This window comes from Citrus sinensis, chromosome 3, assembly GCF_022201045.2.
Source record: "Citrus sinensis cultivar Valencia sweet orange chromosome 3, DVS_A1.0, whole genome shotgun sequence".
NCBI lineage: Eukaryota > Viridiplantae > Streptophyta > Magnoliopsida > Sapindales > Rutaceae > Citrus > Citrus sinensis.
The window spans coordinates 43,224,140-43,251,714 of NC_068558.1; the positions used below are offsets into that span (position 1 = coordinate 43,224,140).

At 39.6% G+C, this 27,575-nt stretch overlaps 3 protein-coding genes and 1 long non-coding RNA gene across 7 annotated transcripts; 2 read left to right on the top strand and 2 right to left on the bottom strand.

Annotated features, from left to right (window-relative positions):
- Nucleotides 1–658: 658 nt before the first annotated feature.
- LOC102606651 (putative uridine kinase C227.14) lies at nt 659–4,914 on the top strand. Of its 4 annotated transcripts, none has more exons than XM_025099297.2 (12): nt 659–877; nt 1,230–1,369; nt 1,459–1,502; nt 2,046–2,123; nt 2,380–2,572; nt 2,658–2,688; nt 2,770–2,828; nt 2,981–3,054; nt 3,548–3,634; nt 4,318–4,369; nt 4,456–4,484; nt 4,569–4,914. In XM_025099297.2, the coding sequence occupies exons 1-10, from the start codon at nt 820–822 to the stop codon at nt 4,349–4,351; spliced, it is 798 nt and encodes a 265-aa protein (XP_024955065.2). In that variant the 5' UTR covers nt 659–819; the 3' UTR covers nt 4,352–4,369; nt 4,456–4,484; nt 4,569–4,914. The 4 variants fall into 4 exon arrangements, 3 of the variants coding, with proteins under 3 accessions (XP_024955065.2, XP_006479597.2, XP_006479596.2); XM_006479534.4 differs by having other exon boundaries at nt 4,334–4,369; XM_006479533.4 differs by having other exon boundaries at nt 661–877; nt 4,308–4,369.
- Nucleotides 4,915–5,505: 591 nt separating this feature from the next.
- Nucleotides 5,506–6,557, top strand: LOC112496070 (uncharacterized). Its single transcript, XR_008053531.1, has 2 exons — nt 5,506–5,841; nt 6,243–6,557. It is a non-coding gene; the product is annotated as an uncharacterized LOC112496070 (long non-coding RNA).
- A 1,377-nt stretch (nt 6,558–7,934) lies between these two features.
- LOC102607251 (auxin-induced protein AUX28-like) lies at nt 7,935–11,410 on the bottom strand. The gene is made up of 5 exons (XM_006479535.4): nt 10,132–11,410; nt 9,056–9,285; nt 8,748–8,883; nt 8,534–8,595; nt 7,935–8,360 (listed from the first exon to the last, which is right to left on the bottom strand). The coding sequence occupies exons 1-5, from the start codon at nt 10,362–10,364 to the stop codon at nt 8,323–8,325; spliced, it is 699 nt and encodes a 232-aa protein (XP_006479598.2). The 5' UTR covers nt 10,365–11,410; the 3' UTR covers nt 7,935–8,322.
- A 13,749-nt stretch (nt 11,411–25,159) lies between these two features.
- Nucleotides 25,160–27,517, bottom strand: LOC127900838 (uncharacterized). Its single transcript, XM_052436093.1, has 5 exons — nt 27,356–27,517; nt 26,353–26,997; nt 26,054–26,247; nt 25,339–25,798; nt 25,160–25,255 (listed from the first exon to the last, which is right to left on the bottom strand). The coding sequence occupies exons 1-5, from the start codon at nt 27,515–27,517 to the stop codon at nt 25,160–25,162; spliced, it is 1,557 nt and encodes a 518-aa protein (XP_052292053.1).
- Between the last annotated feature and the right edge of the window lie 58 nt (nt 27,518–27,575).

Below are 27,575 nucleotides of genomic sequence, written 5' to 3' on the forward strand. Positions count from 1 at the left end.
TATACGTGTCACGTCATACACGATCCGTTTTACAAGGAATAGGATACGTGTACTGATTTCACAAAGAATCAGAAGGATTTCTTCATTTTAACTGCTTAAGAGTTAGGATGTTTGCTGTTTGAATTTTATGGATTATAAAATTTTAATTTAATTTATATATTTGTAAATTAGATATAGATTTAAAATTTTTAATTTTGTTTAATTTACGAATTAATTAAATAAAAAATTTAATATAAAAATAAATTTATTATCGATTAAATTTAAAATTAAATAAAGTAATTTTTTAAATAAAATTAAAAAATATATTTAAAATTTTAAAATATAACACACTAAAATAAAAAAATATCATTCGTTTAGATTAGTAGATAAAAATTAATTATTTAAAAAATTATATTTATTTAGTTATTTTTTATTTTATATTATTATCGAATAACATATAATATAGCGTTAATGTAATTATATTTTAACTTATTTATTTACTAGTAAGTATTAATATTATATTTATAAATTTAAATTTTTAATTAAATAAATACTTTTTATTTTTTATAAATCCACATATTTTTAGAGATTTATAGAAATATTCAATCTACCAATTATAGTTTAATTCAATTCAATAAATTAATTTACGAATCAAATTTTTACTAATAAAACGGATCAAATTAAATTTTAAACACCCTGTGTTAGAGTGTGGATCCTGGCTGATCCTAATTACTGTGGCGAACTCAAATATTCATTTTCATTTAGCGCCAGCATCTGTTCCGGACAAGTTCGCCGTTCAGTTCTCTGTTGATAAATTGGTGTCTCTGTCGTCGATTTTCAATGGATGTCTCCTCGCTTTCAACAACTCCGAGAGCTTGTCTGAGCTCTTCTTCAACAGGTTTCCTTCTCCCATTCAATCGGTTTTCAATTTGTTTATACATGCTACAAGATTAAAACTTTTGTTCCATTTTTTATTCTTTTTAAAAATCTCAATTATCATTTAATGTTTCGTCAGTCTGATTGTCAAAACAATAATAATAATAATAATAATCATCATCATCATCATCTGTAGATATCAGGTTAAGTGATATAATCTATTATTTTCTCACCATACCGTTCGGGTGAGATAATTGCGATTTTGATTCTATAGGACTTTTTGATATAGACGCACATATGCGAATACACTTCCTACATTAGTAAGTAGCTATTGAGTGTTGTTTGCATTCCAGTAAAAGTATCTGTTAATGCAGAGTCAACACCGCTGAAGAGAGGTGAACTTCCTTCGGGGCATGATGGTTTTTTGTCCTTTTCATGGATCAGAAGAAATACGAATGCACAACCTGTTTTTGGTAAAACCAGGTCTTTAGTTCAGAACAAAACCTCTCTCAAGGTGGAACTTGTATTGATAATCTTGAAAATCTGAATGGTTGTTTTCTCTGTTATTTTCACTTTATTTTGATTCATTTTGTCCTTTATCAGGTTTTATGCAGCCAACAGAGAGAAATTCCTGTTGTAGAGGCCAGGTATGGTCAAACTGAAACATCATTACCATTGAATTTGGATAATGGCTGTATCTGTTGTTGCCATATTGGCCTCTGTTCAATATTGAAGTTTATAATGATAATCTACGAATTTTGAAGATACTTAGTTACCTTAGTGATTAGAAAATTTCTTATTGAACTTTTGGCTTGTAATTTGAAATCATTTGTTCAAGTTGGGATTCCTAAGTATTTATGATTTCCCTCAGCTTGGAGCTTTATGTATGCCACCGAGGCAGGAAGTAGTATTTGCAAAGCAATATGCCGTATACCTAGCTATGAATTTTAGAGTTTTTCTTGTTTATCAAAATTGTGAAAAATACACACGGGGACTTTTATTTTGGTTAATTTTACGTTTCTTTTTTCAGTTTTGGTTCTTGTAAATCATCTCAACATGTTTATACCAATGTCATGTGCTTTTGCTTGTGACACTATGTGCAGCTTGTCCATCTGTTGATATGAATTTTCATATTTTCTTAATTTATCTATCTGTTTAGTTTATAATGAAATGTTTACTGACATTTAAAGGTGTATGGATGAAGTTTATGACGCTTTGGCTCAACGTCTTCTTCCTACATCAGCATTAGCCTCAAATGTCAATGTGAAGTGAGTTCTATTGACTGCAATGAAGCAAAATTTAGATTTTGATATCTTATATAACCGGTGGTTGCCTTATGATGAAGATACTTTTATATTCAAATTCTCAACAAAAATAGTTCAATGTGAACATTTAATAACTATTTTCAGTATTTATATTCAATCATCGTTTAATGATGTTGGGATTCTGGGAAGAGTGTTATCTTTTGTTCTTAGTATTCAGTTACTTCATCAAATGAAATTGTCTATCTGATTAACTATGCAGGCATATTGTGGGTTTGGCTGGCCCTCCGGGTGCTGGAAAGAGCACTCTAGCAGCTGAAGTAGTGCGACGTATAAACAAGATATGGCCTCAAAAAGCTTCTTCATTTGATTCTCAGGTTAAGCCTCCAGATGTTGCTACTGTTCTTCCTATGGATGGGTTCCATCTATATCGTTCTCAGCTAGATGCAATGGAGGTTATGCTTCCTCTATATTTCTTCATATGATTTATCATCACCTAGAACATAACATTTAATTCTGAGTAATGTATCTGAATTTTAGGATCCAAAGGAAGCACATGCAAGAAGGGGAGGTGAGGTTCCTACACTTGGTATTTAGCAACTTGAAATCTTCTTGGAAATTAACAGTTTTTATCCTTTTCTTCATCATTCAGCTCCCTGGACTTTCAATCCCTTGCTACTGCTTAACTGTCTGAAGAATCTGAGGAATCAGGTTAGAAGTGATTTGGTTGAGACTTGGCAACAAACTTTGATGGGGCTAGAGAAAGAAAAAAAAAATTATACAGTTATTTTTTATGTGTCTAGGGTATGTGATAATATTATGTGCACAATGCATTTCATTTTGATGATCAATATATTTCTCAGGGATCTGTGTATGCACCTTCATTTGATCATGGAGTTGGAGATCCAGTTGAAGATGATATCCTTGTAGGCCTCCAGTAAGTACGTAACAGCTTTTATTGCTAGTTTTGTTGAAATTTAGTGGTTTTATTAAACGTCTTTCGGTTGATAAAAATCGGAAACTAAAAACTCGTCTTAGTGCATATTGTGGATACTATGTCTGATTAGCATCCATCTCCAAATTGAAAATTCATATTTCTATTTCCTGGATGGTCAATTGCTGTCCTACAAACTAAAGAAGGCAAAAGGAGGAGTGACCTTGCTAGAATCTTTATACTTATGTTACTTTGAGACATTTTTATGGAAACTGATAGTCTTCTGATCTGACCAAATACAGTTTAAATGAAAATTTTGATTATAAACTTTTGAAATATCAAGTGATTCTGCAGGTTATTCTGTATATGTTTTCAATTCTATTGAATTTTTATTAATTTGTTTCCATGTTGAAAGGATTGGTATTAGGCAAGTATGTGTAGCATCCGGAAGGTCTAGTTGATGCATTGATGAAATCCTCCTTTCTTACTTTTGCAGGCATAAAGTTGTTATAGTAGACGGAAATTACCTGTTTTTAGACGGAGGAGTTTGGAAGGATGTATCATCTATGTTTGATGAGAAGTGGTAAGGATTAGCTTTTACTCATGTAGTAGCAGTCATTTCGTTTATCTGAACTGATGCCTGTAACATGAATGTAGTATGAAAGCCACTATTCTATAAGGATGCATTTGACACACTGTATTGCATTGCCCTGAAAGTTTTACCAGAGATGGGGTTGCAATGCATTAGCTAATGCAATCCCATGTTTTGCGAAACACGCTCTTAAGAACTTTTTTACCTCCAATTCTATCTTACACTATGGCTTGGTTTTTTGCTATAAATTTTCCCCTTTAGATGTAAGAGCAGTCTTCAAATAACCGGTAGGCATCTTTTTTTTTTTCTTTTTAATTAAAAAAATTAGAAGTAAAAACAATGTTCACTGCTCATTGGACTTTCACCGTTACATGTTCTCATAAATGCTGGCCTGGCCATTTCATTTTCTCAGTACTGCTTTGTCAATTATAGAAAGGTTTTAGTTTGTGCTGATGAATCGGCTGTGCATAGATAAATAAGATTACATAATAAATTGTCTTGGACAGATGAATCAGCATTCTGCTTTCCCACAGTGCTTTGTCATTTGGGTAAAATCAGATATCAAGGATTGACGAAATATCAATAACTTGAATGTTGCTACTGCAATTACATACTATTATTTAGTAAACAGCTGGTAATGTTCTACTTTTCTTCATCATTTGAGGTTCATTGAGGTTGACCTTGACACAGCTATGCAACGAGTTTTAAAGAGACATATTTCAACAGGTATTACTTCTTTTAGTTTTAACTAATTGTCTCAAAAGTGAAATTGAAATAAATGGTTAGTCATGAGTTTTTCTGATCTTTTACAGGGAAGCCCCCTGATGTTGCTAAATGGCGGGTAAGCTGCTAGTTGGTTCTGAGATTTATCAATCCTCCAACTCTCATGCTAGATAATTACGTGTAACACATATAATTTCTGCAGATAGAATATAATGATCGGCCCAATGCAGAGCTTATTATGAAGTCAAAGAAAAATGTAGATTTAGTGATAAAGTCTATCGATATCTGATGGTGAGACCACTAGCTGTGCTAGAGAAGAAAGAGCAGAGCAAGGTCGGATGAATCTCATTTGCGTCCATATATATTGACTGCCAAACCAAATGTAAAGATAAATGAATCAAAAAGCAACACTTTTTTTTGTTTTTTCACTTTTGGGGTTCTCCTTTTTGGAGTCAATTAACAGAAGATGATGGATTCAATAAGGGAACACTGAGGGTGAGGTCATTTTTCATATTTATAAAAAAGACTGGCTTACCATGTTTAGTTTATTATGACATCAGAAATGTTTATACAACTAGGTTTCGATTAATTCCACGACCTTTACTTACTTTCCAGGTAGCTTGATACATGCTTTTAATCTTATCTTCTATATTTTAAACAGCATGGTGAATATTTACTTGCTAAGGCTTCGATGTTATATCAGCTCAATGCTTCTATATCCAAGAGTTTACCAATAAGAATTGTTGGTGGTCTCAATGCATTTTAAGGTTTTTTGTTCTTCGTTGAAAGAGACATTGCAGACCAACTTGGCCTAAACAATAGCTAGTGAGATAAATTTAGAGAGCTATCTTCGCTATTTGATAAATCAAAATAGGATTTGTTGTCTCATTCCCAATAGTATTTGTCCTAGTTCGTTGAGACTGGAGATGCCCTTTGCTGGAAAGAAGATTTTAAGCAATTGCTAACACTAAAATCCCCTAAACACTGCTTACTAGGGGTGGCAATATGGGTCAGGATTTGTTTATTCGATTCGATTCGATTAGATGCGAATTAAATGAGTTTGGGTTTGAAAAAATTGATTCGTTTAATAAATGGGTGAATTCGATTTGATTCACTAATTAAACAAATCGAATGCGGGTTTAAAGATTTTGATTCGTTTATTCGTTTAAGATTCGTTTAATAAACGGGTCATAAACGAATCGAATACATATCGATTCGTTTAATATTCGTTTATTATTCGGTTAATTAAATTACTTTTGTATCCCTAAATTTATTTGAAAACGTTTTAAAATTTAGAGGTTAATATTGTAATTTTAAGCTAAAGCAAAGTCAAAGCAATCAAAGCAGCCGGCCCCAATCTTAATTCTTACATTTCACATCTCTTTACCTTCATCTCTTTCCCTTCATCTCTTAGCAATTCAGGGTTGATTTCACAGTTTATCAACGTCACTTAACCAGCAGCAGTCACCACCAAAGTAAGCTCCACTTCTTTTTCCCTTTTTTATTATTTTTGCATCCAAGTGCTAGCTTTTTCATTTCGAAAGATATGTTGTAAACTATGTATGCTTTTAGCTTTTTCCATCAAGACGATTTCAAAGAGTCCATTAGTGCTAGGCTGTTAGCTTTTTTATTTTTTGCTCATATTCTTCAATTATGTCATTGCTAAAAATTTAAAAAAATAAATTTATATATATAGTATATATATATAATATTAGTGCAAGCTTTTTAATTTCTTGCTCATATTCTTCAATTATATCACTGTTAAAAAATTAAAAATTAATTAATTAATTTTAATATATATATGATCTTTTATTCTTCAATTAATTTGAATTTTTTCGTTCATATGTTAATAACATTTTATTTATTTTTGGTGTAGGATTTTTGTTTTCAAGGTGAAAAAGACAAATGGAGAGAATTAAAGAAATTACCTTACTTTATAATTTGAATTTGAATTATTGTTATTTGTATTATGAGGGATTTATAATTTGGTATTTGGATGGCTGCATAATATGGTTTGAGTTACTTGTATTTTGTTCTGGGGTGGTAAATTTGTAATTTTTTATATTTTATTTTACTTAATTTTGTTTATTAATTATATTTTTCTAAACGAATTGTAACGAATCCTGATTCGATTCGATTCGGTTAGATTCGTTAAGGATAAACGAATAATAAACGAATCCGGATTCGATTAGATTCATTTATCAATTCTATTAAATGAATTAAACGAATCGAACCAAATATTCGTTTAATAAACGAATCGAATCCGAATCCATAGAATCTTGACCCAATTCGTTTACGATTCGATTCGTTTATTCGTTTTGCCACCCCTACTTACTAGCGTTGGCAATTTATCCGGTTAGGGTCGGGCTCAGGCTTGTAACACAACTAAAGAGCCCTAGTCCTACAAAAAGTCATATTGTTTCACCTTCAGGTCGGGCCTGACCCGACCCTAAAAGGGTCAGGGTCGGGCTCTGAAAAAGCCCTAGTCCTACTAATTTTTTATATTTAAATAATTTAAATTTAAATTCCCTAATATGTTAAAATTTAAAAAACTTTGAAACTTATTTAAAGTAACATAAATATAAAAATTGCTCTACTCAACATCTTAACTGTAAATTATATAAATAACCAAATATAAACAAAAAGTTCATCAATTAACACACAATTTAATTCCACAATCTAACTAAAGAGTTTATCAATTTAACAAATAAAATAAAAACACACAACTCAATACCATAAGTCCACAATTTAAACAATGAGTTCATTAGTTCATTGGTTTAATAAAAGCTACAATTCATAACCCAACATTAAAAAAAAAGTACTTCAAAATTTGCTGGCCACATTTTTCTTCATCCACAAATTCTTCTCCGGTAAAAATTTTACTTTCAAGAATTTTACCTCTAAAAAAAAGAAAAAAAAAGTTTGAAAACAATTTAAGTATATAAAATTGTTATTAAATTAAGGTTAGGGTCAGGTCGATTTGAGTCATATAAAGCCTTAACTCTGACCCTAATTTACTCGGGTCTTTATTTTTTAATCCCTAGCCTTATTTTTTACCCTTAAATTCGGGACAAAGCTCTCAAAATTCAGATCAGCCTAATCGGGCCAAAAATCGGGTCGGGCTAATCAACCATTCAGTGTGAAAATTTGTTCGTTGGCATGTGTTGTTGATTAATTGGATTAACAATTACTATTTCATTACAAAATGGTAGCAAATGCCTTTAATGCATTCAATAGAAGTGACCACAGTCACTGGTCGAATGTATAAATGTTTATATAAGAGCTACATCATTCACACATAACGCGACTTGTTTTCCTTTCCTTCCATTAATTTCCGTTTTTGTTATCCAATTAAAGTATGCCTAAATAAACTAGCATGGAGGCAGCTATCTCTTTTATAACAATGATAATAAATCAACTAACCTAAACAAATGGGCATGAGTAAAGTAAATGCTCCATCAACATTGCACATGATATTGCCCCCTCATTCAACAAGAACAAAACTAGCGATTATATATAATAAATATGTGTTTCAATGTTATTTGAAAGAAGTGAATGATACCAAGAATCCCATAAAAGAAAATTGAATAAATAATTGGAGGCAAGAAGCATACACAATATATAACTAGTACAAACAGGTCCATTATTACAATTATTAATAAACAAGCCATTCACACTAACACAAGCAACGACAGTCGACATAGCCAAGTCTTATAGGAACACCGAGGATCTGTTATTGTTTATATATGTCCACAATAATAAATACTCTTTAAGTATCTCTCATCACATGTAGTACTGATGTATCAAACGATAACATTACACAAACACTGTAACAATATTATGCATCCTGCTCTATCCATCTGAGCGCTTGATCTACCGTCGTATTGGTGGGTCTCTACAACAACTAGCTAGCGTCCACGAGATCAATGGAGCAGGCTGTAATTATTACTCACTACTTACCTTCTGTTCTTGCATTTCTCCATGGCCCTTGGAGCTGAAATCCCAGTAGAAACAGTATAATTTAATAGTGTTATTTTATCAAAGTACATTAAACTTTGTGCTTCGTTGATCGCAAAATTAACAAATCAATAATTTTTTTTTTTCATCTCTAATTGAAGAGGTTAGGTTTACCTCTTCCAATAAAAACTTTTGTTAAAAGATACTTACCAAGTCCAATAGCCTCAGTGCCTTTCACTATACGCAACCGCTTGCATGATTCAACAAACATCCTGATTAAAAAATAAAAATAAAAAGTCGATCAATAAACTAAACTGTGATGAAAAACTTGTAAGATTAACTATGAGGTTTATGGTTTAATTTTCGGTTTCAGTGAGTAAATGGAGGCGATAGTTAAGGAATTGAAAGAAATAAAAGTAGTTACCCCCAAGGGACATCGCCAACAAGCATCCAGTCACCATCTTTGTCTTCATATGTAGGAACATAGTCAGAACCATTCAAAAGATCCATGAGCTTGCTCTCGTTCATGAAGTCCTTCATTCCTTGGGATCCACAATTGCCTTCAATGAGGAGTAATTACACGTAAGTCAAATCAATAAGTGTTATATAACGTTAAAAAATATATAATTAATACGAGAAATCAACTAAATAACAATAACAACAGGAACAATAATAATAATAAGAAGAAGAAGAAGAAGAAGAAGGGGTTTTATTATTAATGTGTAGATGTACCAATGGTGAAGGAGCTGAACATTTTGCCCAAGGCATGGTAGAGGTCTTGGTAAGTATTGTACATCCTTAAGTCAACTTTTCGGAGGTAAGGTGCTCCGTCCATGCTAACCTTCACAAATGCAGCGTTATTGCCGCCGGCCATGTCGCTCTCCTCGCCGCTGCTCTTTTGAACGACGCCTAGCATGTTCTTTCGGAACGATCGGACTGGTGGCCAACCTACAACTTGTGTCCTGAAAATTGAAATTCCACTCTATACAATATTAATCACCTTTATTAATTTGTTAAACATTCAACTGTGAATTAGAGGACATTTTTTTGTTAGAAGGGAATTAGAGAAATTTATTTTATATTATAAGAGTAAAGAAGTTAAGAAAGCAAGGTGTACGAGACTCAAATTATGAAGTTTAAACGGGGAATTAATTGAGAATTCATGCGTCTAAACATGTGGCCTGATTTTTGCTTCGCCATGAAATTTTTGTCAGCACCGTGTATGCCACAAGATTTTGCTTGCTATAGCTTGTGCAGTGGACGATAAAATTTTCACAATTTTGAAGCAAAATAAGATTGTAAGTTTTTAGCTAATTTTGAAATTATTGATGGGAGGAAAAAAATTTAAAAGAAAAAGAAAAAGAAAGAAAAAAGAGAAAGATAGAGAGAGAATTGTATCAATCATCTCTTAGCTAGCTCAATAAATCATGATGAGCTTAGCCCTAATTACAAAAATACAAATGACATGTAGAAGTAGAAGATTAATACAGAGGCTTGTGTTTCTGCAACTCTTTTTGGGCTTTGATATCAATTTTTCATTTTATAATATGTAATTATCTTCAAGATCTATTTGTGAGCTCAAGCTAGACAAAATATGAAGCGATGATAATATAAAAATTCCTCTCTTCTGACATACAATTACACACACAGGCTAACTCTAAGCTTGCTTAACCTAACCCTAACCCATGATGCCATGATTAATCATGCAGTACCATAAATAGAGCATAAGAAACTGGATTCACAAGGGAGCGGGCCGACAGAAACAAATGAAAAAATAAAAAAGAAAGAGGAAGAAAGAAATGACTTACTTAGCTGGAGGCTTGGCTGGTGGATCAGTGGCACGAGGAAGAGGATTCTTCTCCTTCTGGAAGCTCTTCACCTTCTCAGAAGTGTCCTTAGACGAAAGATTAAGCTTCAAATCCACAGTTTCAGAGAAGCCTCTTTTCCTTGCTCCTTCTCCTTCACTCAGTACTCTATTTCCTGGTAACCCTAGCCTCAGTTCAGTCTCTTCAAACCCCATATTTAGCCCCAGTGCTTCCATGGTACTTTCACCTCTCTGAAACAGACGCCCACTTTTGCTTTCGCCAATTTTTGTGCTATATCCGAGCTTTTTTCTTTTTTCTTTTTTGCTTGTTTGCTCTTTTGGATTGGTGTGATTGAAAATGAAAGTGAAGTACAGTTAATATAGATGCTAATACAAAAGCATTTTTTGTTTTGGGAGATAGACAGAATTGTTAGTAGTAGTAGCAGTAGTAGTAGTATTAGAGATAACGGGCGGGACGTTGCGGAAAGCGTCGTGTGTTTGCCTCCGAGCGGGTTATTTAATATACGGATAGATGCATTGTCTTTTTCCAGTTTAATTTCTCGTATTTTGACACGTGGACACGTGTGTGGGCTCGATTATCCTAACCCTGCCATGATAGATGACGATTTGGTCATGTCAGCAAGCATCCTATGATTGCTCGCTGCTTCTGCTTGTGAAGAGAGAGATTCACTGTGTGTGTGTATGCGTGCGCGTGGAAGCTCTGCCATTTTAACTATACTAGGGCTTCGCTCATTGGTGGCCCACTGTTAATTCTTGTCAGTTTTTATCCTGTTTTATGTATTTAAATCTGTGATCAGAAAATAATCACTTTTCATTCATTTCACCTTTCAATCATTTAGAAGAAAAATTAATAATTGAGAAAATCTGTGAGCTTTGGATTGACTTCAGGATAAGCTGACACAGCCATTAGAGTTTTGTGGTCAGGTCTTACCAGAAAGAAACTGAAATTTTCTGCAGTTGGGGTAAAAGTATTAGCCTGGAGAATATAAAATAGATTTATAATCTTTCTGACCCTACGTATATATGATAATATAGTAAGTGAAATCTCTAGCAAGTCGATCCATAACTGATAATGTACCGGCACTGGCAAGTTTCGAAACTCGAGAAGAGAGAGGTGGGGAAAAAATCTAACCAAGTTGACGGACGTAGAGACTTAGAGAATTGAGATGATAAATAAAGACTTTCCAGTAAGCACCAGTGCTGTGCCACTTGAAAAACTCATGATGATCCAGAAAAGCTTCTCTTTTTCAGCTTTTAATCTTTTTGGAGAGATTCTGTGTATAATTTTTCATCAATTATACAGAAGTTTTTGCATTATCAACACAATTCCGTGGGGGCTGCGGCCTCTCATCTCTCTCTCTCTCTCTCTCCCTCTCTCTTTTTAATCTTTTTTCCCTCCTGATAATATTGTGTTGCAACCCATACCTAAAGTTATATGAGAAATTAACATGTTAAATCACTACAATTTAACGTTCTGCTTATACATTTTTAATTAACAACTTAATTAAAACGTCCTTGATTGTAACCATCAAGCAACAAATATTCAGAGCTTAATTAAAACGTTATTAACGCAAAAATTTCAAGGCATGCGGCAGCCCGTCATCTTTTAAGCAGAATATGTAATCAAATTCATGTAATAATATGGGAAAAAGCTAGCTATATCAGCACTGAATGAACACATGCAGTGTGCAGAGTTGCGAACTCTCATATAAGTTTTATATAAGCTTCTTGCATATATATTTTGTTGACTTTTTTACACCCCGCTCGCACCGGGTCGGCCGGCAAAGGGGTAAAGTGCTGGCCAAAGTGGTGGCCCCATACGAGAGCATGGTTTGAACCCTTAACCTCTCTTAAGGAGTGAGAGTGCCGAACCACTCACACTAACCAACTTTGATTAGATTCATAAGATATTTTGCATCTACTAATAAGAGTTTAAATTTTGGGGCTTAGGAGTGGATGTTGAGATTTTTTTTAAAATGTTAAAATATCTAAAATATCTTTTACTTATTTGATAATCTTATTTCATTCTTTTCACAGCATAACTTTAAAAAAATTGTCTATTAAAGTAATTTTATAATTTTTAATAAAAATTATTATTAACAACCAAACAACTAAAATATTTTTGATAAAAAATCTACTAATAAAGGCTCCACTTAAATACGCTCTATTTAAAAAGCCATATCAAACGGAACTTTTCTAGACCTAATTAAATACATCAATGTACTACAGTTGTATTGCATATATCTTTATACATAGAGTATGGTGTTTATAAGCACCAGCTAGCGAAGTAGTTATAAGAAAAACAAAGCTCAGAAGTGTATATTGGTATGTGCCGGTTAGACATTATAAGTTGCCTGCCAAAAAGAATTGTGGGTGCAAAAGAAGATATTAAAGATGCGCATTTACTTGACAAGCACACTTACTTAACTGTCTGTGACTAGCTAGCTAGATAGGGCATGCGCATGCAGCAAAACTGTATCATGTGGTGCTGGTATGTGCTATGTTGTTCTCAAATTTGCATGCATACATGAAAGCCACGTTCTCCGATTTGTAAGATATACGAAACACCCACCATTTTTATGCTTTTATTGAATAGCAATGAAACCAAATTTATTTATATTTGTTCCACACATAATTAAATTAACCTCCGTTAACACGTACGTTTGCACTTCAAATTTTCTGGAGAAGTGACCGAGGGTTCTGGTGCTAACTTCTTCTCCATCTTCTCTCAGCAGTCGATCAGCATTCAGCTGGTTGGTTAAGAATGTGGGACCTAAGTGTAAGAAAAAGCATGTGCTGAGATTCATGGAGACTGAAGGAGGAAGAAAAGTGGGGGTCCCATGGAAGCGGCCATGTGAAATTTTAGGCTCATGGCTGTGTCGCCTATGTCTCAAACCCTATCCCATGTGCGCCGCTGCAGGGCATCCCACTGACCCACCTGCCACCTTTTTAAAAAAAAATTAATTTCTCAGTTTTCACCATAGACACCAGGCCACTCACACCTATCTAGTTTTATTATTATAATGAACATCATAAAAAAGGAATCTATTTAATTAGAATCAAAGAGGCTTATCTTAGAGGATTTTCTTCTCCAATGAAGATCTAGAGTTTCAGCTTTAAGATCACTTGAGTTATGTTTTGATACTTGTTAACCCTACAAAGGAATCAGTGGTAGGTCTCAATATATATATATATATATGCAAACATGGTATTAAGTTATATGATTTAATTAAATTATATACTTTATTAGAGTCAGTGTTTAATTCATTATAAAATTATAAGATATAATAGAATATATATACTAATTCTATTAAATCATATGACTTATTAGTATGTTAGCATAAAAAAAATAAAATGAGGGTATTCCATAAAAAAATGACTATATATATATATATAAAGTTTAATTTTTAAAACTATATTTAGGGTTATAATTGTAGATGATGGTAATCATTTTAAACCCATGATAATATGCAATGATTATATGTGTGTGTAGATCAGAGATATTGATAGTTTAGTAATTGGACGGTGGGTGATTAAAAAATATATGGGTCAATATAAATTGTACGTTTTGAGCGAGCAGCTAGGGTCAGAGGATACCCACACCGGGAAAGGAAGATGGTCAAAAATATTAAATTTAATGACAGATTCTTGGTGCCTTTCGATTCTATTTTGAGCATAAATCTCAATTCGATGCTGTAAGAGCGGATCCTAATATCATTAAATTCTAAAAGAATTGCTTTGCTTTTGTGCTATCTCTGCTGTCCCTTGATAGAGACTTTATAAATAAGGAATAGTTATATGACTATCACTTCACTTTGCAACCGTGTTCTTAATCGGATGCCCACTTCTTACGTGCACTCGCACTCTTCATTCCAGCTAGTTACCACATACAAAACTGCAAATTCTTCATCAGAAAATTTTGATAATTGAGCTGCACAAAATGTCTTAATCAAAATTGGTTTTAATTATAGAAATTTAATTAAATGGCTAGCTCTATTAAGAGACTCATTTTCTTTTTCTTTTGAATTTATAAAAAAAAAAAAAAAGAAAACTAAGTGCGACGGTAATATATCATTGAAGCTATGCTTACTTTACTATAAACTGGCAATGAAGCTAGCTTATAGTGATTTTAAATATGTTAGGCATTTTTCTATTGAGTGTGGGGAAGAAAAGATAAATTAATGAACAAATTCATCTAATAATTGATTATATAATAATATAATAATAATTAATCAACCCTTCAATCGTAGTTTATGATTTATGAACATTCCCTCGCAAGTCAAGGTCTATAGACAGACCAAACTCAGTGACCCTTCTTGCGATTGAAGGAATCAAAGATTAGACCAATGCAATTTTGCACGAATGAGTGGCGATGCTCGTGGCCACGGTCACCAGTTACACGTTTTCTTGGCTTCTTGCTTTGCTGTCAGCTTTGTGACAGTGATTGGTTTGTTATAGCATCAGCGCATCATCAGCAGTAGCAGCAGTCACTAAAAGGCTCCCAATTATGGACGAGGTGGGCCTCACGCTGCCGGAAATCTTGTCTCACTTTTGCGAGTCAAATGGGCCAGCGGTGGGCTATGGTTAAGAAAGTGGCCCGAGCACAAGAAGTAGACACGGAACTGTCAGTGTGATTAAACTTTGGGCCTGACCCGGGCCCATTATTTGCTATTATTGCTACTCACGGCCCATTGGGGGACCCCCTTTTATATATATCTGCCCCCGGGAGGCGCATGGGGGACCATAATCCATGGTCGACAAAATTGGTACCTAATTTTACGTATGCTTGAAAAGATCCAATTTATACACCATTATATGCGATTCGTATATATGCATTATTATTTTTTTTTTCTAAAGAAAACTTAAATTAGCTTACTTTAGTAATGTAATCATGTTATTGACGCCGTGGACCTGGAATCACTGTCATCATTAAATTAGCACAAGAGACATGGCTTGAGATTGATCTATTTTGCGTTCAATCCCATATTAGGCGAGATTAATGTAATTGAGACATTACTTAAATGATAATTTAATTGTTCATGTACTTATGAGATCAATTTAAAAAATTAGAAATATGTAAAATCATGTAAAAAAAATCAAAATGAACAGAAAAATCGATTAGTTTAGTATTATGAGCTGATCCATAAGAGTTTAATTTTTTGAAGCTCTTTATCAAAATTTAATGTCTTTTTCCGATTTAAGTTGGATTTTTTCAATGACCAACAATGAAACCAAATCAATTAGTCTGTTTAAATTAATCAAGTCGATTCATTTTGATTTTATGACTATCTTTCCTAATATTGACTTTCTCAACTCCTACCCTTCCACAACCCCACATAAAAAGAAATAAAAATTAAAATATTTTAAGAAGAATTATAGAGTCTAACCTTACATCAAGTCTCACAATATTAAATAGAGTAATGATATAGCCACCAATTCTTGTACAGATTTATTTTGTACAAATTGATGTGGCATGATAAAATTAGTTGAATTAAATATCTCTTGGCCTACATGATTTATATATATTATTTTATATTTTTATTCAACTAATGAATCAATGCCACATCAATTTGTACAAGAGTTTGTGATTGTATTATCACTTTATTAAATAAAGAGTAATGATATAGCCATAAACTCTTGTACAAACTGATGTGACACGATAAAATTGGTTGAATTAAATATCTCTTGACCCACATGATTTATTTCTATTATTTTATATTTTCATTCAACCAATGAATTAATGCATATTAGTTTGTATAAAAATTTGTGATTGTATCATCACTCTTAAATAAAAGTTAACCTTACGGTAAATTTCGAGTTAATGATAAATTTCTCCAAAAATTTTGTCTTCTGGAAGCTGTGGTGGGTTTATTGGTGGGCTACCTTTTTTTTCTTATTTTGTTAATTACATTAAAATTTACTGATGCAATTTGCAAAAAGTAATTTAAAAATGATTAATGTCTCCAATTTTAAAGATTTTATCAGTACTCTAAATAAAATTGTAATAAGACTCTTAGGTTATAACACATCTCTCATTCTCCAATGAAAAATTAAAAAAAGCAAAGAATTTAAAAGGTTATATATAATCCCTTAATTACTTCATTCACATGAATGATCGATGCATGGCTATGGCCCATGGGTTTCTTCGACAAAAACTTAATGTATATCACAGGGTATTTGTTACATCATATTTAATTTTGAAGAGCACAAACAGCAGGAACAAGAAGGAAATGAAGGTGGGCGCTGCCTGGCTAATAGCTAATTTCCTTTTTTTCCTGTCTCTATTAGTGAATAATGAATTGATCGAACCCACTAACTCCAAAATTTGATATTTCTCATCACGTGCGGCTTGTGTCCCACATGTCACCATCTGATATTTAACACGTCACACGTGTGCTTAGACCTTGTGATATATGATGCTTCTGCCTTCTGTTCCTCGATCCCATGAGCCCCTCCACTCCACTCATCACTTCTATGACATTTAATATAAATATAAGTGCTACCTTATCCTGTCCCCTTCCTAAAGTTTGATCGAATTTTCGAAAGCGAAATACGTTTAATTTCATTATTTATCCAATGGTAATTACTATGATTATATTAACATAACTAATTAATGATATGTAACATGAATTTCAAATCAAAGAATCGATCTGACCATTATGGAGTGGGGTCTAAATAAATTGGCGAATGACACTAAAGAAATCAATGCCCAGAACTAAATATTTAGTTGGGAAAAATGGGGGACCCTTATGCTGTGGTCCTTACAAGATAAGTGAGTTGTGTTCACAGAATCAAGATTGCTCAGGCAGCAATTTTACTAGAAGAAGGGTGTCTTTGTCTCAAATGCGACACCTTAATTTGTCCATTGCGATCCTTTTTTTGCGAGCATCATGCATGCATGAGTTGTATTTTCATGTGTTTAGGGTGTGTGGATATGGTTATGTTTTTGGTTTCTGATGAACAAAGACCTAACTCTTGCTGGGTCGAAGTGCACAAGCACAGGCTAACAAAGCTACCCCATTAATCTCTCTAAAGGACTTGCTTTTCCCTTTTTTTAATTATTTTTGCCCTTTTTGTTGTTGTTATTAAATTTTTCGTTTTCTTTTTTTTTTCCTGGCCGAAGTTGATTAAAGTATTTGTTCCTTTTGCCTTTGGGTGAAGGGTACGTAACAGTGAGTCCTTGAAACTGCATGCATGCTATCTTATTATTGGAATTTTCATCAGCCGATCACTGGATTCTTGTCTTGAGATTTTCATGCCAAATCAATCGCCCTTGATCTTATTCCTTCGCTAATTCCCTAAACCCCAAACTTAAAAGATAATTAAAATTCGGCACCTATAAGTAGTTGCAGCAAATCTGTCCATAATTAACTTGACAAAGCCCTTACAAAATCCGTAAACTCGTCACTTCACATGAACAATAAGGTGTATTAGTGGTCGCGCAAATTTTCAATGTTAATGATCATAGTACTTGAATATTTTTTTATGCATGCATGTTATATATTCTGTACACTTTGTAATCAACTGCACATACATATTATACATGCACCACTAAAGATCTTCATATCTTCATCTCAGTTACTGTATATGCGAATATCAAATATATAATTGTATGATACGCTGAGAATTATTTCCTAAGAAATGGTCAAACAAACTTGTTAAATAATTTTGGAAGTCTTGAAAAGTAGCTAGCCAGTTCCACTCCTTGTCTACACCATCATTTGAGTGTCACATTCTTACATTCTGTATTAGCTTCAGCTGCATATTAATTAGCTGGTAGCAAATCTTGTTAACTGAATACTTGCCGACCAGCGATATCAAGTGAAATGAGGCTTGTCAAGGCCAAGATCGCAATTGTTTGTGGCGGAAAATCTTATATGTGTAACAATCACATTGCATCATATATCGCGTGCATATTTATGAATTTAATATGAAAGCCTGTCATCATTTGTGCAGATTATTCCCTTCCTTTTCAGTCGGTTGAAGCTCTCTGCATTAATCATGTTGATGCGGGATTCCGGTTCTCCTCGTTCTACGACCAGGATTCTTGCCCGATCAACTTCTTCACGACCAGGAGGTCTTCTCGTGAGGCTTCTTCTCCGGAGGTTCCTGCGCACACAGACAAGTCAGAGTACGCCGGTTGTTTTCCCGGCGCAAACCCTCCGACGCTCAAGTCAGATATGAAGGTTCAGGGAACGCTCGCCCCAGATCTTCTGGCTTTTCTCGTGGTTTTCTCTTCTTTTGAATTTCTTTTTTTAATCTCAAAAATGCTGACCCTTTTACCTTCGTTGGCTACCTTTTTATAGGCTTCCCCTGAATCCCAGTCTTCCGCTTTTTTCGAGACGGTATGGGACTCTGACTGCTGCGTTATGGGCAAACGCGGGATCTTGCGTGTTACGCCACAGTTCTGGGGAAAGCGTGGCTGTCGTGGTTCTCTGAGATCTTGCGTGTTACGCCACGGTTCTGGGGAAAGCGTGGCCGTCGTGCCTAGATTCTCGGGCTGGGGAGCCTGTCTTGCCAACTGCCGTCGACCGGGTCTCCTCGCCTCTCGACCTCGAGCCGGAATGGCCTTATGCCTCTTACAGGAAATTGGCCTCGCGGATGACGTGCTTGTGGATGAGCAGGATATTTCTGCTCCTGTTCCCCCGCGCACCAGGCTTTTACGGGACATACCGGTTCGCAGAACTCTGCCATCAGATATCTGCTCACCATGCCTGGTCTCGTCGACATATTTCTCCCAAACACCGGTCCCCCAGTTTCTGGTGTTGGGTAATGTAGTGGACCAGCAGTAGAAACTCGTTAGTACTCGCTCGCGTGGGATTGGAAAAGGCTGCCAAGAGTCATGTCGCATTTAATTGCGGACGAGGTGACGTGGCGGAGATCCCCCCCTCCATTTGAATTTCAAACCGACGGTTATGAGACCCTCGGGATTCGGTGCCATTAAATGCTGCCAACCCAAGAGTCCGTCCTCATTAGGAAAACCAAATCCTCTCGAACGGCATATTCATCATTCACTCCGTCTCCGTCTCTGTCTCTCTGGCAAAGAAGTTCCGGCATAAAAGGCCTCCATCTCTGACTTTCGCCGACTGAACCATTACTTCAGGTATTTCTTCTATCTCCTTGGTCTCAGATAGTTATAGATAATTTCTCTTCTCTTCTGTTTGGGTAGTAGTTGGCGGTAGTGTGGTTAGAGCTTAGGGAATGTCGAAGGGTAAGGAGAAAGTCGTTGAGATTGATGACGACGAACTAAGTTTCCTGCCCGGTCTGCTCACTGATCCTGCTTTTGACCCCGGGATCCCCTTAGAACCCATCAGATTTAGTGTCGGGACTAGTGCTAGGAGGATGTCCCCCCAAACAACTTCCACGAGCGGAAGCAATGGCGAGGAGGGACCTTCTGGCTCTGAGGACACCTTAAGTGAGAGTGGGGAAAGTGACTCTGGTGAGGTGTCTCCATCTGGAACATCACGACCAGAAGAGCGGGGTACAGTAGGAGGCAGAGCCTTGTCGCGCGATTATGCCATTGATTACATGACGTGCACGACCTTGTTTGATGAGCTCAATGACCTCCGGCTTAGGTATAGCATTCCTGGTGAGATACCTCTCAAGGTCTCAGGAAAGAAGGATGCTCCCAGCCGGCCTCCTAGGGGATACGTTACCCTATTTCTAGAGAGCTTTAAGTACGGGCTGAGGTGTCCCTTGCAACCCTACTTTGCCCGGATACTTAACGGGCTAAATCTAGCTCCTGGTCAGCTGAATCCCAACGGGTGGAGAGTGCTCTCTGGTCTGTTCATCTTGTGGGACAGATGTTGCCAAAGCGAGCCCACGGTTGATGAGGTGAAGCACCTGTACCAGCTAAAGAGCAGCCCCAAAGATGTCGGCTGGTACTACTTCCAATCTAGCACCAAGAGCCGGAAACCCATAACCGATCTTCCGACCGGTGGTGGTGGGGCTTGGAAGAGGAAATTCTTTTTTGCTGGGGGTCCTTGGGGTCAAGTTGCACAAATAGACGGGAAGGATTGTCGCGTCCCACCCCGTTTCACGGTCCCAAGTTGCCTGCTCGCTCTAGATGTCTTGCATCCATAATTGTTCTTGCTTTATTGGCTTGTCTCTAACCAAGTGTCTGTTTGTGTTGTAGTTTCTTGGGGTGTCCACTTCCCGCTCGAACTTGACCAGCTCAAACGGGTCGAGGCTGTACTAGCCAATTCCTGCTCGAGCCGAGAACTGTTAACTACATACAACTTGCTCGAGTCCCGCTTGATACTTCCTGGCTATAGGATGGAGGACGCTGTGATCGGGGCTCTGACCCGAAAACGTTCCCGACTCCCAACCACGAAGAGGGACCAGAGTAAGGATGCCCCTGCCGCGAAGCGGGCCAACATCATGCAGCAGGTCCCACCCTTGAAGATTTTACCTCCTGCTCCTGTAAAAGTCGGGGAAGCTAGTGGAGCAGCCACAGGTCCTGCTTCCTCTTCTCCTCCTGTCGGGCCTCGATCTCGCTTACCTGACAGCCGAGCAGAACACCTGGTCCCGTATCTCAATGAGTTAACTAAACTCGTGAGCAAGAAGGATTTGGAGGACTTTGATGGCCGCACCTTGGGTGAGCTGGTGGGGGCCATGCAGCATAGCGCTTTCCACCTTAGCTGCATGACTACCTATTACAAGGCTAAGGTTGGCCGCTACGACCGGAAGATGAAGGAGGATATTCAATCGGCGACGACCAGAGCTGACGTTGCCGAGAAGAAAGCAGGGGAGCTGAATCTCGAGAATCTGAAGCTGATAGAGCAAGAATCACTTGCTCAAGCCAAAGCCATTTCCCTCGAGGAGGAGCTTACCAAGGTCAAGGAGGATCTGCAAAGGCAGAAGACTACGTACGAGGCTCAGCTCGAATCCCTCCGCGACTCCCACCGAGCTCAGGTCGAGAACTTGGAGAGGGAGGCTGACCACCAGTACAACCAGGGACTTCGGCATTCCTATCGTTGCATCATGGCCGTCCTTGGGAAGCAACACCCTGATCTGAAGATGGACGACCTTGCAGCTGGTGTTGCTCAACATATGGACGAGGAGGCGGCCAAGGAAGATGCCGATGGGGTAAAGCCGATCGTGGTCGAGGAGAAAGATTCTCCTCCTCGTGCAGTCCCTGCTGATGTTGGCGAGGCGAGCACCCCCCCGGACGCAACTGGTGATGCCCCTCCTGCACCCGTGGAGGTCCAGCCAACCGATGCTGCCGGGCTTACCGATCCACCATCTTCTTGATATATCTCTTGTATTGTAATGAACAATCTTCATGAAGATTATCCCCTCTGTTAGTTATTAACAAATTAATAAAAATGGTTTTTGATTACTTTCTTGTGTTGTAAGTGCGAATTAATTTTCGGTTGAGAATCTGCTTGTCTTTGTCTGGACGAGCAGGTTCTGGCTTGGCTCATGGTTTTGCCACATGCCTTTGGGGATTCTTTAATGCCTGGGATTCGGCTCGCCTTCGTGCGGTCGAGGAGATCCTGGCACGCTTGGCTTCTGCCTCGTCCTAAAACAGGCTTTGAGACTTTGTCGAGCCTTCGCGTGCCTTGGATAATTTCTTCAAAGCTTGGGATTCTGCTGGCCTTCTCGTGGCCGAGCAGATCCTGGCATGCTCGGCTTATGTCTCGCCATAAGACATGCTTTGAGACTTGATGAGCCTTTGCATGCCTCGGATTCTTCGAGGATTGGGATTCTGCTCGCCTTCTCGTGGCCGAGCAGATCCTGGCATGCTTGGCTTCTGTCTCGCCATAAGACAGGCTTTGAGACTTGATGAGCCTTTGCACGCCTTGGATTCTTCGAGGATTGGGATTCTGCTCGCCTTCTCGTGGCCGAGCAGATCCTGGCATGCTCGGCTTATGTCTCGCCATAACACAGGCTTTGAGACTTGATGAGCCTTTGCATGCCTTGGATTCTTCGAGGATTGGGATTCTGCTCGCCTTCTCGTGGCCGAGCAAATCGTGGCGTGCTCGGCTTCTGTCTCGCCATAAGACAGGCTTTGAGACTTGATGAGCCTTTGCATGCCTTGGATTCTTCGAGGATTGGGATTCTGCTCGCCTTCTCGTGGCCGAGCAGATCCTGGCATGCTCGGCTTCTGTCTCGCCATAAGACAGGCTTTGAGACTTGATGAGCCTTTGCATGCCTTGGATTCTTCGAGGATTGGGATTCTGCTCGCCTTCTCGTGGCCGAGCAGATCCTGGCATGCTTGGCTTCTGTCTCGCCATAAGACAGGCTTTGAGACTTTGTCGAGCCTTTGGATGCCTTTGATTCTTCAAGGATTGGGATGCTGCTCGCCTTCTCGTGGCCGAGCAGATCCTGGCATGCTTGGCTTCTGTCTCGCCATAAGACAGGCTTTAAGACTTTGATGAGCCTTTAAATGCCTTTGATTCTTCGAGGATTGGGATTTTGCTCGCCTTCTCGTGGCCGAGCAGATCCTGGCATGCTTGGCTTCTGTCTCGCCATAAGACAGGCTTTGAGACTTGATGAGCCTTTGCACGCCTTGGATTCTTCGAGGATTGGGATTCTGCTCGCCTTCTCGTGGCCGAGCAGATCCTGGCATGCTCGGCTTATGTCTCGCCATAACACAGGCTTTGAGACTTGATGAGCCTTTGCATGCCTTGAATTCTTCGAGGATTGAGATTCTGCTCGCCTTCTCGTGGCCGAGCAGATCCTGGCATGCTTGGCTTCTGTCTCGCCATAAGACATGCTTTGAGACTTGATGAGCCTTTGCATGCCTTGGATTCTTCGAGGATTGGGATTCTGCTCGCCTTCTTGTGGCCGAGCAGATCCTGGCATGCTTGGCTTCAGTCTCGCCATAAGACAGGCTTTGAGACTTGATGAGCCTTTGCATGCCATGGATTCTTCGAGGATTGGGATTCTGCTCGCCTTCTCGTGGCCGAGCAGATCCTGGCATGCTTGGCTTCTGTCTCGCCATATGACAGGCTTTGAGACTTGATGAGCCTTTGCACGCCTTGGATTCTTCGAGGATTGGGATTCTGCTAGCCTTCTCGTGGCCGAGCAGATCCTGGCATGCTTGGCTTCTGTCTCGCCATAAGACAGGCTTTGAGACTTGATGAGTCTTTGCATGCCTTGGATTCTTCGAGGATTGGGATTCTGCTCGCCTTCTCGTGGCCGAGCAGATCCTGGCATGCTTGGCTTCTGTCTCGCCATAAGACAGGCTTTGAGACTTGATGAGCCTTTGCACGCCTTGGATTCTTCGAGGATTGGGATTCTGCTCGCCTTCTCGTGGCCTAGCAGATCCTGGCATGCTTGGCTTCTGTCTCGCCATAAGACAGGCTTTGAGACTTGATGAGCCTTTGCACGCCTTGGATTCTTCGAGGATTGGGATTCTGCTCGCCTTCTCGTGGCCGAGCAGATCCTGGCATGCTGGGCTTATGTCTCGCCATAAGACAGGCTTTGAGACTTGATGAGCCTTTGCATGCCTTGGATTCTTCGAGGATTGGGATTCTGCTCGCCTTCTCGTGGCCGAGCAGATCCTGGCATGCTCGGCTTATGTCTCGCCATAAGACAGGCTTTGAGACTTGATGAGCCTTTGCATGCCTTGGATTCTTCGAGGATTGGGATTCTGCTCGCCTTCTCGTGGCCGAGCAGATCCTGGCATGCTTGGCTTCTGTCTCGCCATAAGACAGGCTTTGAGACTTGATGAGCCTTTGCACGCCTTGGATTCTTCGAGGATTGGGATTCTGCTCGCCTTCTCGTGGCCGAGCAGATCCTGGCATGCTCGGCTTATGTCTCGCCATAACACAGGCTTTGAGACTTGATGAGCCTTTGCATGCCTTGGATTCTTCGAGGATTGGGATTCTGCTCGCCTTCTCGTGGCCGAGCAGATCCTGGCATGCTTGGCTTCTGTCTCGCCATAAGACAGGCTTTGAGACTTGATGAGCCTTTGCATGCCTTGGATTCTTCGAGGATTGGGATTCTGCTCGCCTTCTCGTGGCCGAGCAGATCCTGGCATGCTTGGCTTCTGTCTCGCCATAAGACAGGCTTTGAGACTTGATGAGCCTTTGCATGCCTTGGATTCTTCGAGGATTGGGATTCTGCTCGCCTTCTCGTGGCCGAGCAGATCCTGGCATGCTTGGCTTCTGTCTCGCCATAAGACAGGCTTTGAGACTTGATGAGCCTTTGCATGCCTTGGATTCTTCGAGGATTGAGATTCTGCTCGCCTTCTCGTGGCCGAGCAGATCCTGGCATGCTTGGCTTCTGTCTCGCCATAAGACAGGCTTTGAGACTTGATGAGCCTTTGCATGCCTTGGATTCTTCGAGGATTGGGATTCTGCTCGCCTTCTTGTGGCCGAGCAGATCCTGGCATGCTTGGCTTCAGTCTCGCCATAAGACAGGCTTTGAGACTTGATGAGCCTTTGCATGCCTTGGATTCTTCGAGGATTGGGATTCTGCTCGCCTTCTCGTGGCCGAGCAGATCCTGGCATGCTTGGCTTCTGTCTCGCCATAAGACAGGCTTTGAGACTTGATGAGCCTTTGCACGCCTTGGATTCTTCGAGGATTGGGATTCTGCTCGCCTTCTCGTGGCCGAGCAGATCCTGGCATGCTCGGCTTATGTCTCGCCATAAGACAGGCTTTGAGACTTGATGAGCCTTTGCATGCCTTGGATTCTTCGAGGATTGGGATTCTGCTCGCCTTCTCGTGGCCGAGCAGATCCTGGCATGCTCGGCTTATGTCTCGCCATAAGACAGGCTTTGAGACTTGATGAGCCTTTGCATGCCTTGGATTCTTCGAGGATTGGGATTCTGCTCGCCTTCTCGTGGCCGAGCAAATCCTGGCATGCTTGGCTTCTGTCTCGCCATAAGACAGGCTTTGAGACTTGATGAGCCTTTGCATGCCTTGGATTCTTCGAGGATTGGGATTCTGCTCGCCTTCTCGTGGCCGAGCAGATCCTGGCATGCTTGGCTTCTGTCTCGCCATAAGACAGGCTTTGAGACTTGATGAGCCTTTGCATGCCTTGGATAATTTCCTCGGTTTCAAGCGAAAGAAATTCCTCGACGTTCTATTAATGGCCGGATTCGGCTTATATGAAATTGTTTGGACATAAAGCGTGAAAGATAAACGACAATGAACTTGAGCAAAAACAGCTTTCAAATGTCAACAAATCTCACTGGAAGTATTTTCGGAGGTGTGCTGCGTTCCATGGGCGTTTCACCTCGTGGCCGTCCGTGCGAACCAGCTTGTAGGCTCCGGGTCCCGCTATCTGCTTGACTCTGTATGGCCCTTCCCAATTCGGTCCCAGCACTCCTTGAGTCGAATCTTTGGTGCTCTGATTCACTCTTCTCAGTACCCAGTCTCCGACCCCGAATTGCCGTATGTTCACCTTCTGGTTATAATATCGAGCAACCCTCTGTTGGTAAATGACTGATCGCTCGGCTGCTTGCTCCCTCATTTCCGTTAGCAGATCAAGATTCAAACACATCTGCTCGTCGTTCTCCTGCTCATTGAAATGACCTGTCCGGTGTGTGGTCGTCCCTATCTCAGCCGGCACGACCGCTTCATGTCCGAAAGCTAAAGCGAACGGTGTCTCCCCAGTTGCGGTTTTGTGGGTTGTTCTGTATGCCCATAGCACACCTGACAGCTCGTCAACCCACGCACCCTTTTTTGCTCCAAGCCTGATTTTCAAAAGTCTCTTGATGGTCTTGTTGGCTGCTTCTACTTGTCCATTCGATTGAGGGTGAGCAGGCGAGCAATACTTCAGCTCTATCCCGAGGTTCTGGCAGAACTCCCTGAAGCTGTGATTATCGAACTGCCTGCCATTATCCGTTACCAACGCATAAGGGATCCCGTATCGACAGACCAGGTTTCTCCACACGAAGTCTGTTGTTTTCTTCTCTGTGATCCTGCTAAGGGTTTCTACCTCTACCCACTTCGTGAAGTAATCTATAGCAACTATTGCATGTGTTGCAGCTCCTCGTGCCTTTGGCAATGGGCCGATCAGATCAATTCCCCATTGAGCAAATGGCCAGGGGGAGGTCATGGAGGTGAGCTTCTCTGGCGGTTGGTTAGAGAAATTTGTAAAACTCTGGCAGCTTACACAACTCCTGGTCTTTTCTTGGGCATCCTGGTGCATTGTCGGCCAGAAATATCCTTGCCTTAGAACCTTGTGGGCCAGGGATCTCCCGCCAGAATGATTTCCGCAAATTCCTTCATGTACTTCTCTCAGTACGTAATCCGCGTCGTCCTCATCCAGACACCGAAGGAACGGTAGTGTATATCCTCGCCGATACAGTACCCCATCAATCATCGTGTATCTCGAGGCCTGAGCTCTAATCTTGCGAGCTTGCAGCTTACCTGGTAGTAATACCCCGTCTCTAAGGTATGAAACTATCGGGTCCCTCCACGAGCGTTTTTGTTCTATATGTAACACCCCCAAATTCTGATCGATACTCGGGCTGGACTTCACCTCCAGAGGGACCGACTTGGGCATTTTTGGGTCGGCTACTGCTACCATCCTAGCCAAAATGTCTGCTCGACTATTCTGCTCCCTGGGGATTTGTATCACCTCCACGGTTTCGAACTTCCCCATCATCTGCCTGACTATCTTCACGTACTGCTCTATCTTCTCCTCCCTTGGTTGGAATCTTTCACTGACATGATTCGCAACCAACTGGGAATCAGTTCTGATCTTAACTCTGTCTGCTTTCACGGCCTTAGCCAATTCCAGACCTGCTATCAAGGCTTCATACTCTGCCTGGTTATTCGTAGCTGCAAATTCCAACTTTATAGCATAAGAGATCTCCTCCCCCTCGGGGCCTTCCAAGACAATCCCTGCTCCTGAACCCCGCTCCCCTGATGACCCATCCACAGATACCTGTCATACTTGAGTTTCGTCATTGCCTATAACCGCATCTTGTTGATCTAAGCATACTTCGGGCTCTGTGAATTCAGCTATGAAATCGGCCATTGCCTGGGCTTTTATCGCTGCGCGGGGTTTATAGTATATGTCGAACTCGCTCAGCTCTACAGCCCACTTGACGAGCCGACCAAAGGCATCTGGCTTGTGCAGAGTCTGACGCAATGGCTGGTTTGTTATTACCGAGACCGGGAATGCTTGAAAATATGGCCTCAACTTCCGAGCAGCAACCACAAGGTCAAGTGCCCATTTCTCCAACGGCGGGTATCTGGTCTCAGCGTCGAGCAGGGCCTTGCTGGTGTAGTATATCGGATACTGAACTCCTTCTTCCTCTCTCAGCAGAACAGAACTGGCGGCCCGATCCGATATCGCCAAATACAGATATAACTTGTCCCCATCCCTTGGCGTGGACAGCAGCGGAGCTTGCTGCAATTATTGCTTCAAGTTCCGGAAGGCTTTCTCGCATTCTGGGGTCCATTCTGTTTTCTTTCCCCTCCTTATCACTTGAAAGAATGACTGACACTTATCTGTAGCCT

Bases quoted from the DNA above. Each gene is read 5' to 3' on its own strand.
- LOC102606651 (XM_006479533.4), top strand. From the start codon at position 820: ATGGATGTCTCCTCGCTTTCAACAACTCCGAGAGCTTGTCTGAGCTCT. The intron at 1,503-2,045 runs GTATGGTCAAAC...TGACATTTAAAG, and splicing joins ATTCCTGTTGTAGAGGCCAG to GTGTATGGATGAAGTTTATG. The intron at 2,573-2,657 runs GTTATGCTTCCT...TCTGAATTTTAG, and splicing joins CTCAGCTAGATGCAATGGAG to GATCCAAAGGAAGCACATGC.
- LOC102607251 (XM_006479535.4), bottom strand. From the start codon at position 10,364: ATGGAAGCACTGGGGCTAAATATGGGGTTTGAAGAGACTGAACTGAGG. The intron at 9,286-10,131 runs GTAAGTCATTTC...TTCAATTTTCAG, and splicing joins CCAGCCAAGCCTCCAGCTAA to GACACAAGTTGTAGGTTGGC. The intron at 8,884-9,055 runs GTACATCTACAC...TCCTCATTGAAG, and splicing joins GTTCAGCTCCTTCACCATTG to GCAATTGTGGATCCCAAGGA.
- LOC127900838 (XM_052436093.1), bottom strand. From the start codon at position 27,517: ATGGACCCCAGAATGCGAGAAAGCCTTCCGGAACTTGAAGCAATAATT. The intron at 26,998-27,355 runs GTATCCGATATA...CAAGTATGACAG, and splicing joins AGAGAGGAAGAAGGAGTTCA to GTATCTGTGGATGGGTCATC. The intron at 25,256-25,338 runs GTGAAACGCCCA...TTTTTGCTCAAG, and splicing joins TTCGCACGGACGGCCACGAG to TTCATTGTCGTTTATCTTTC.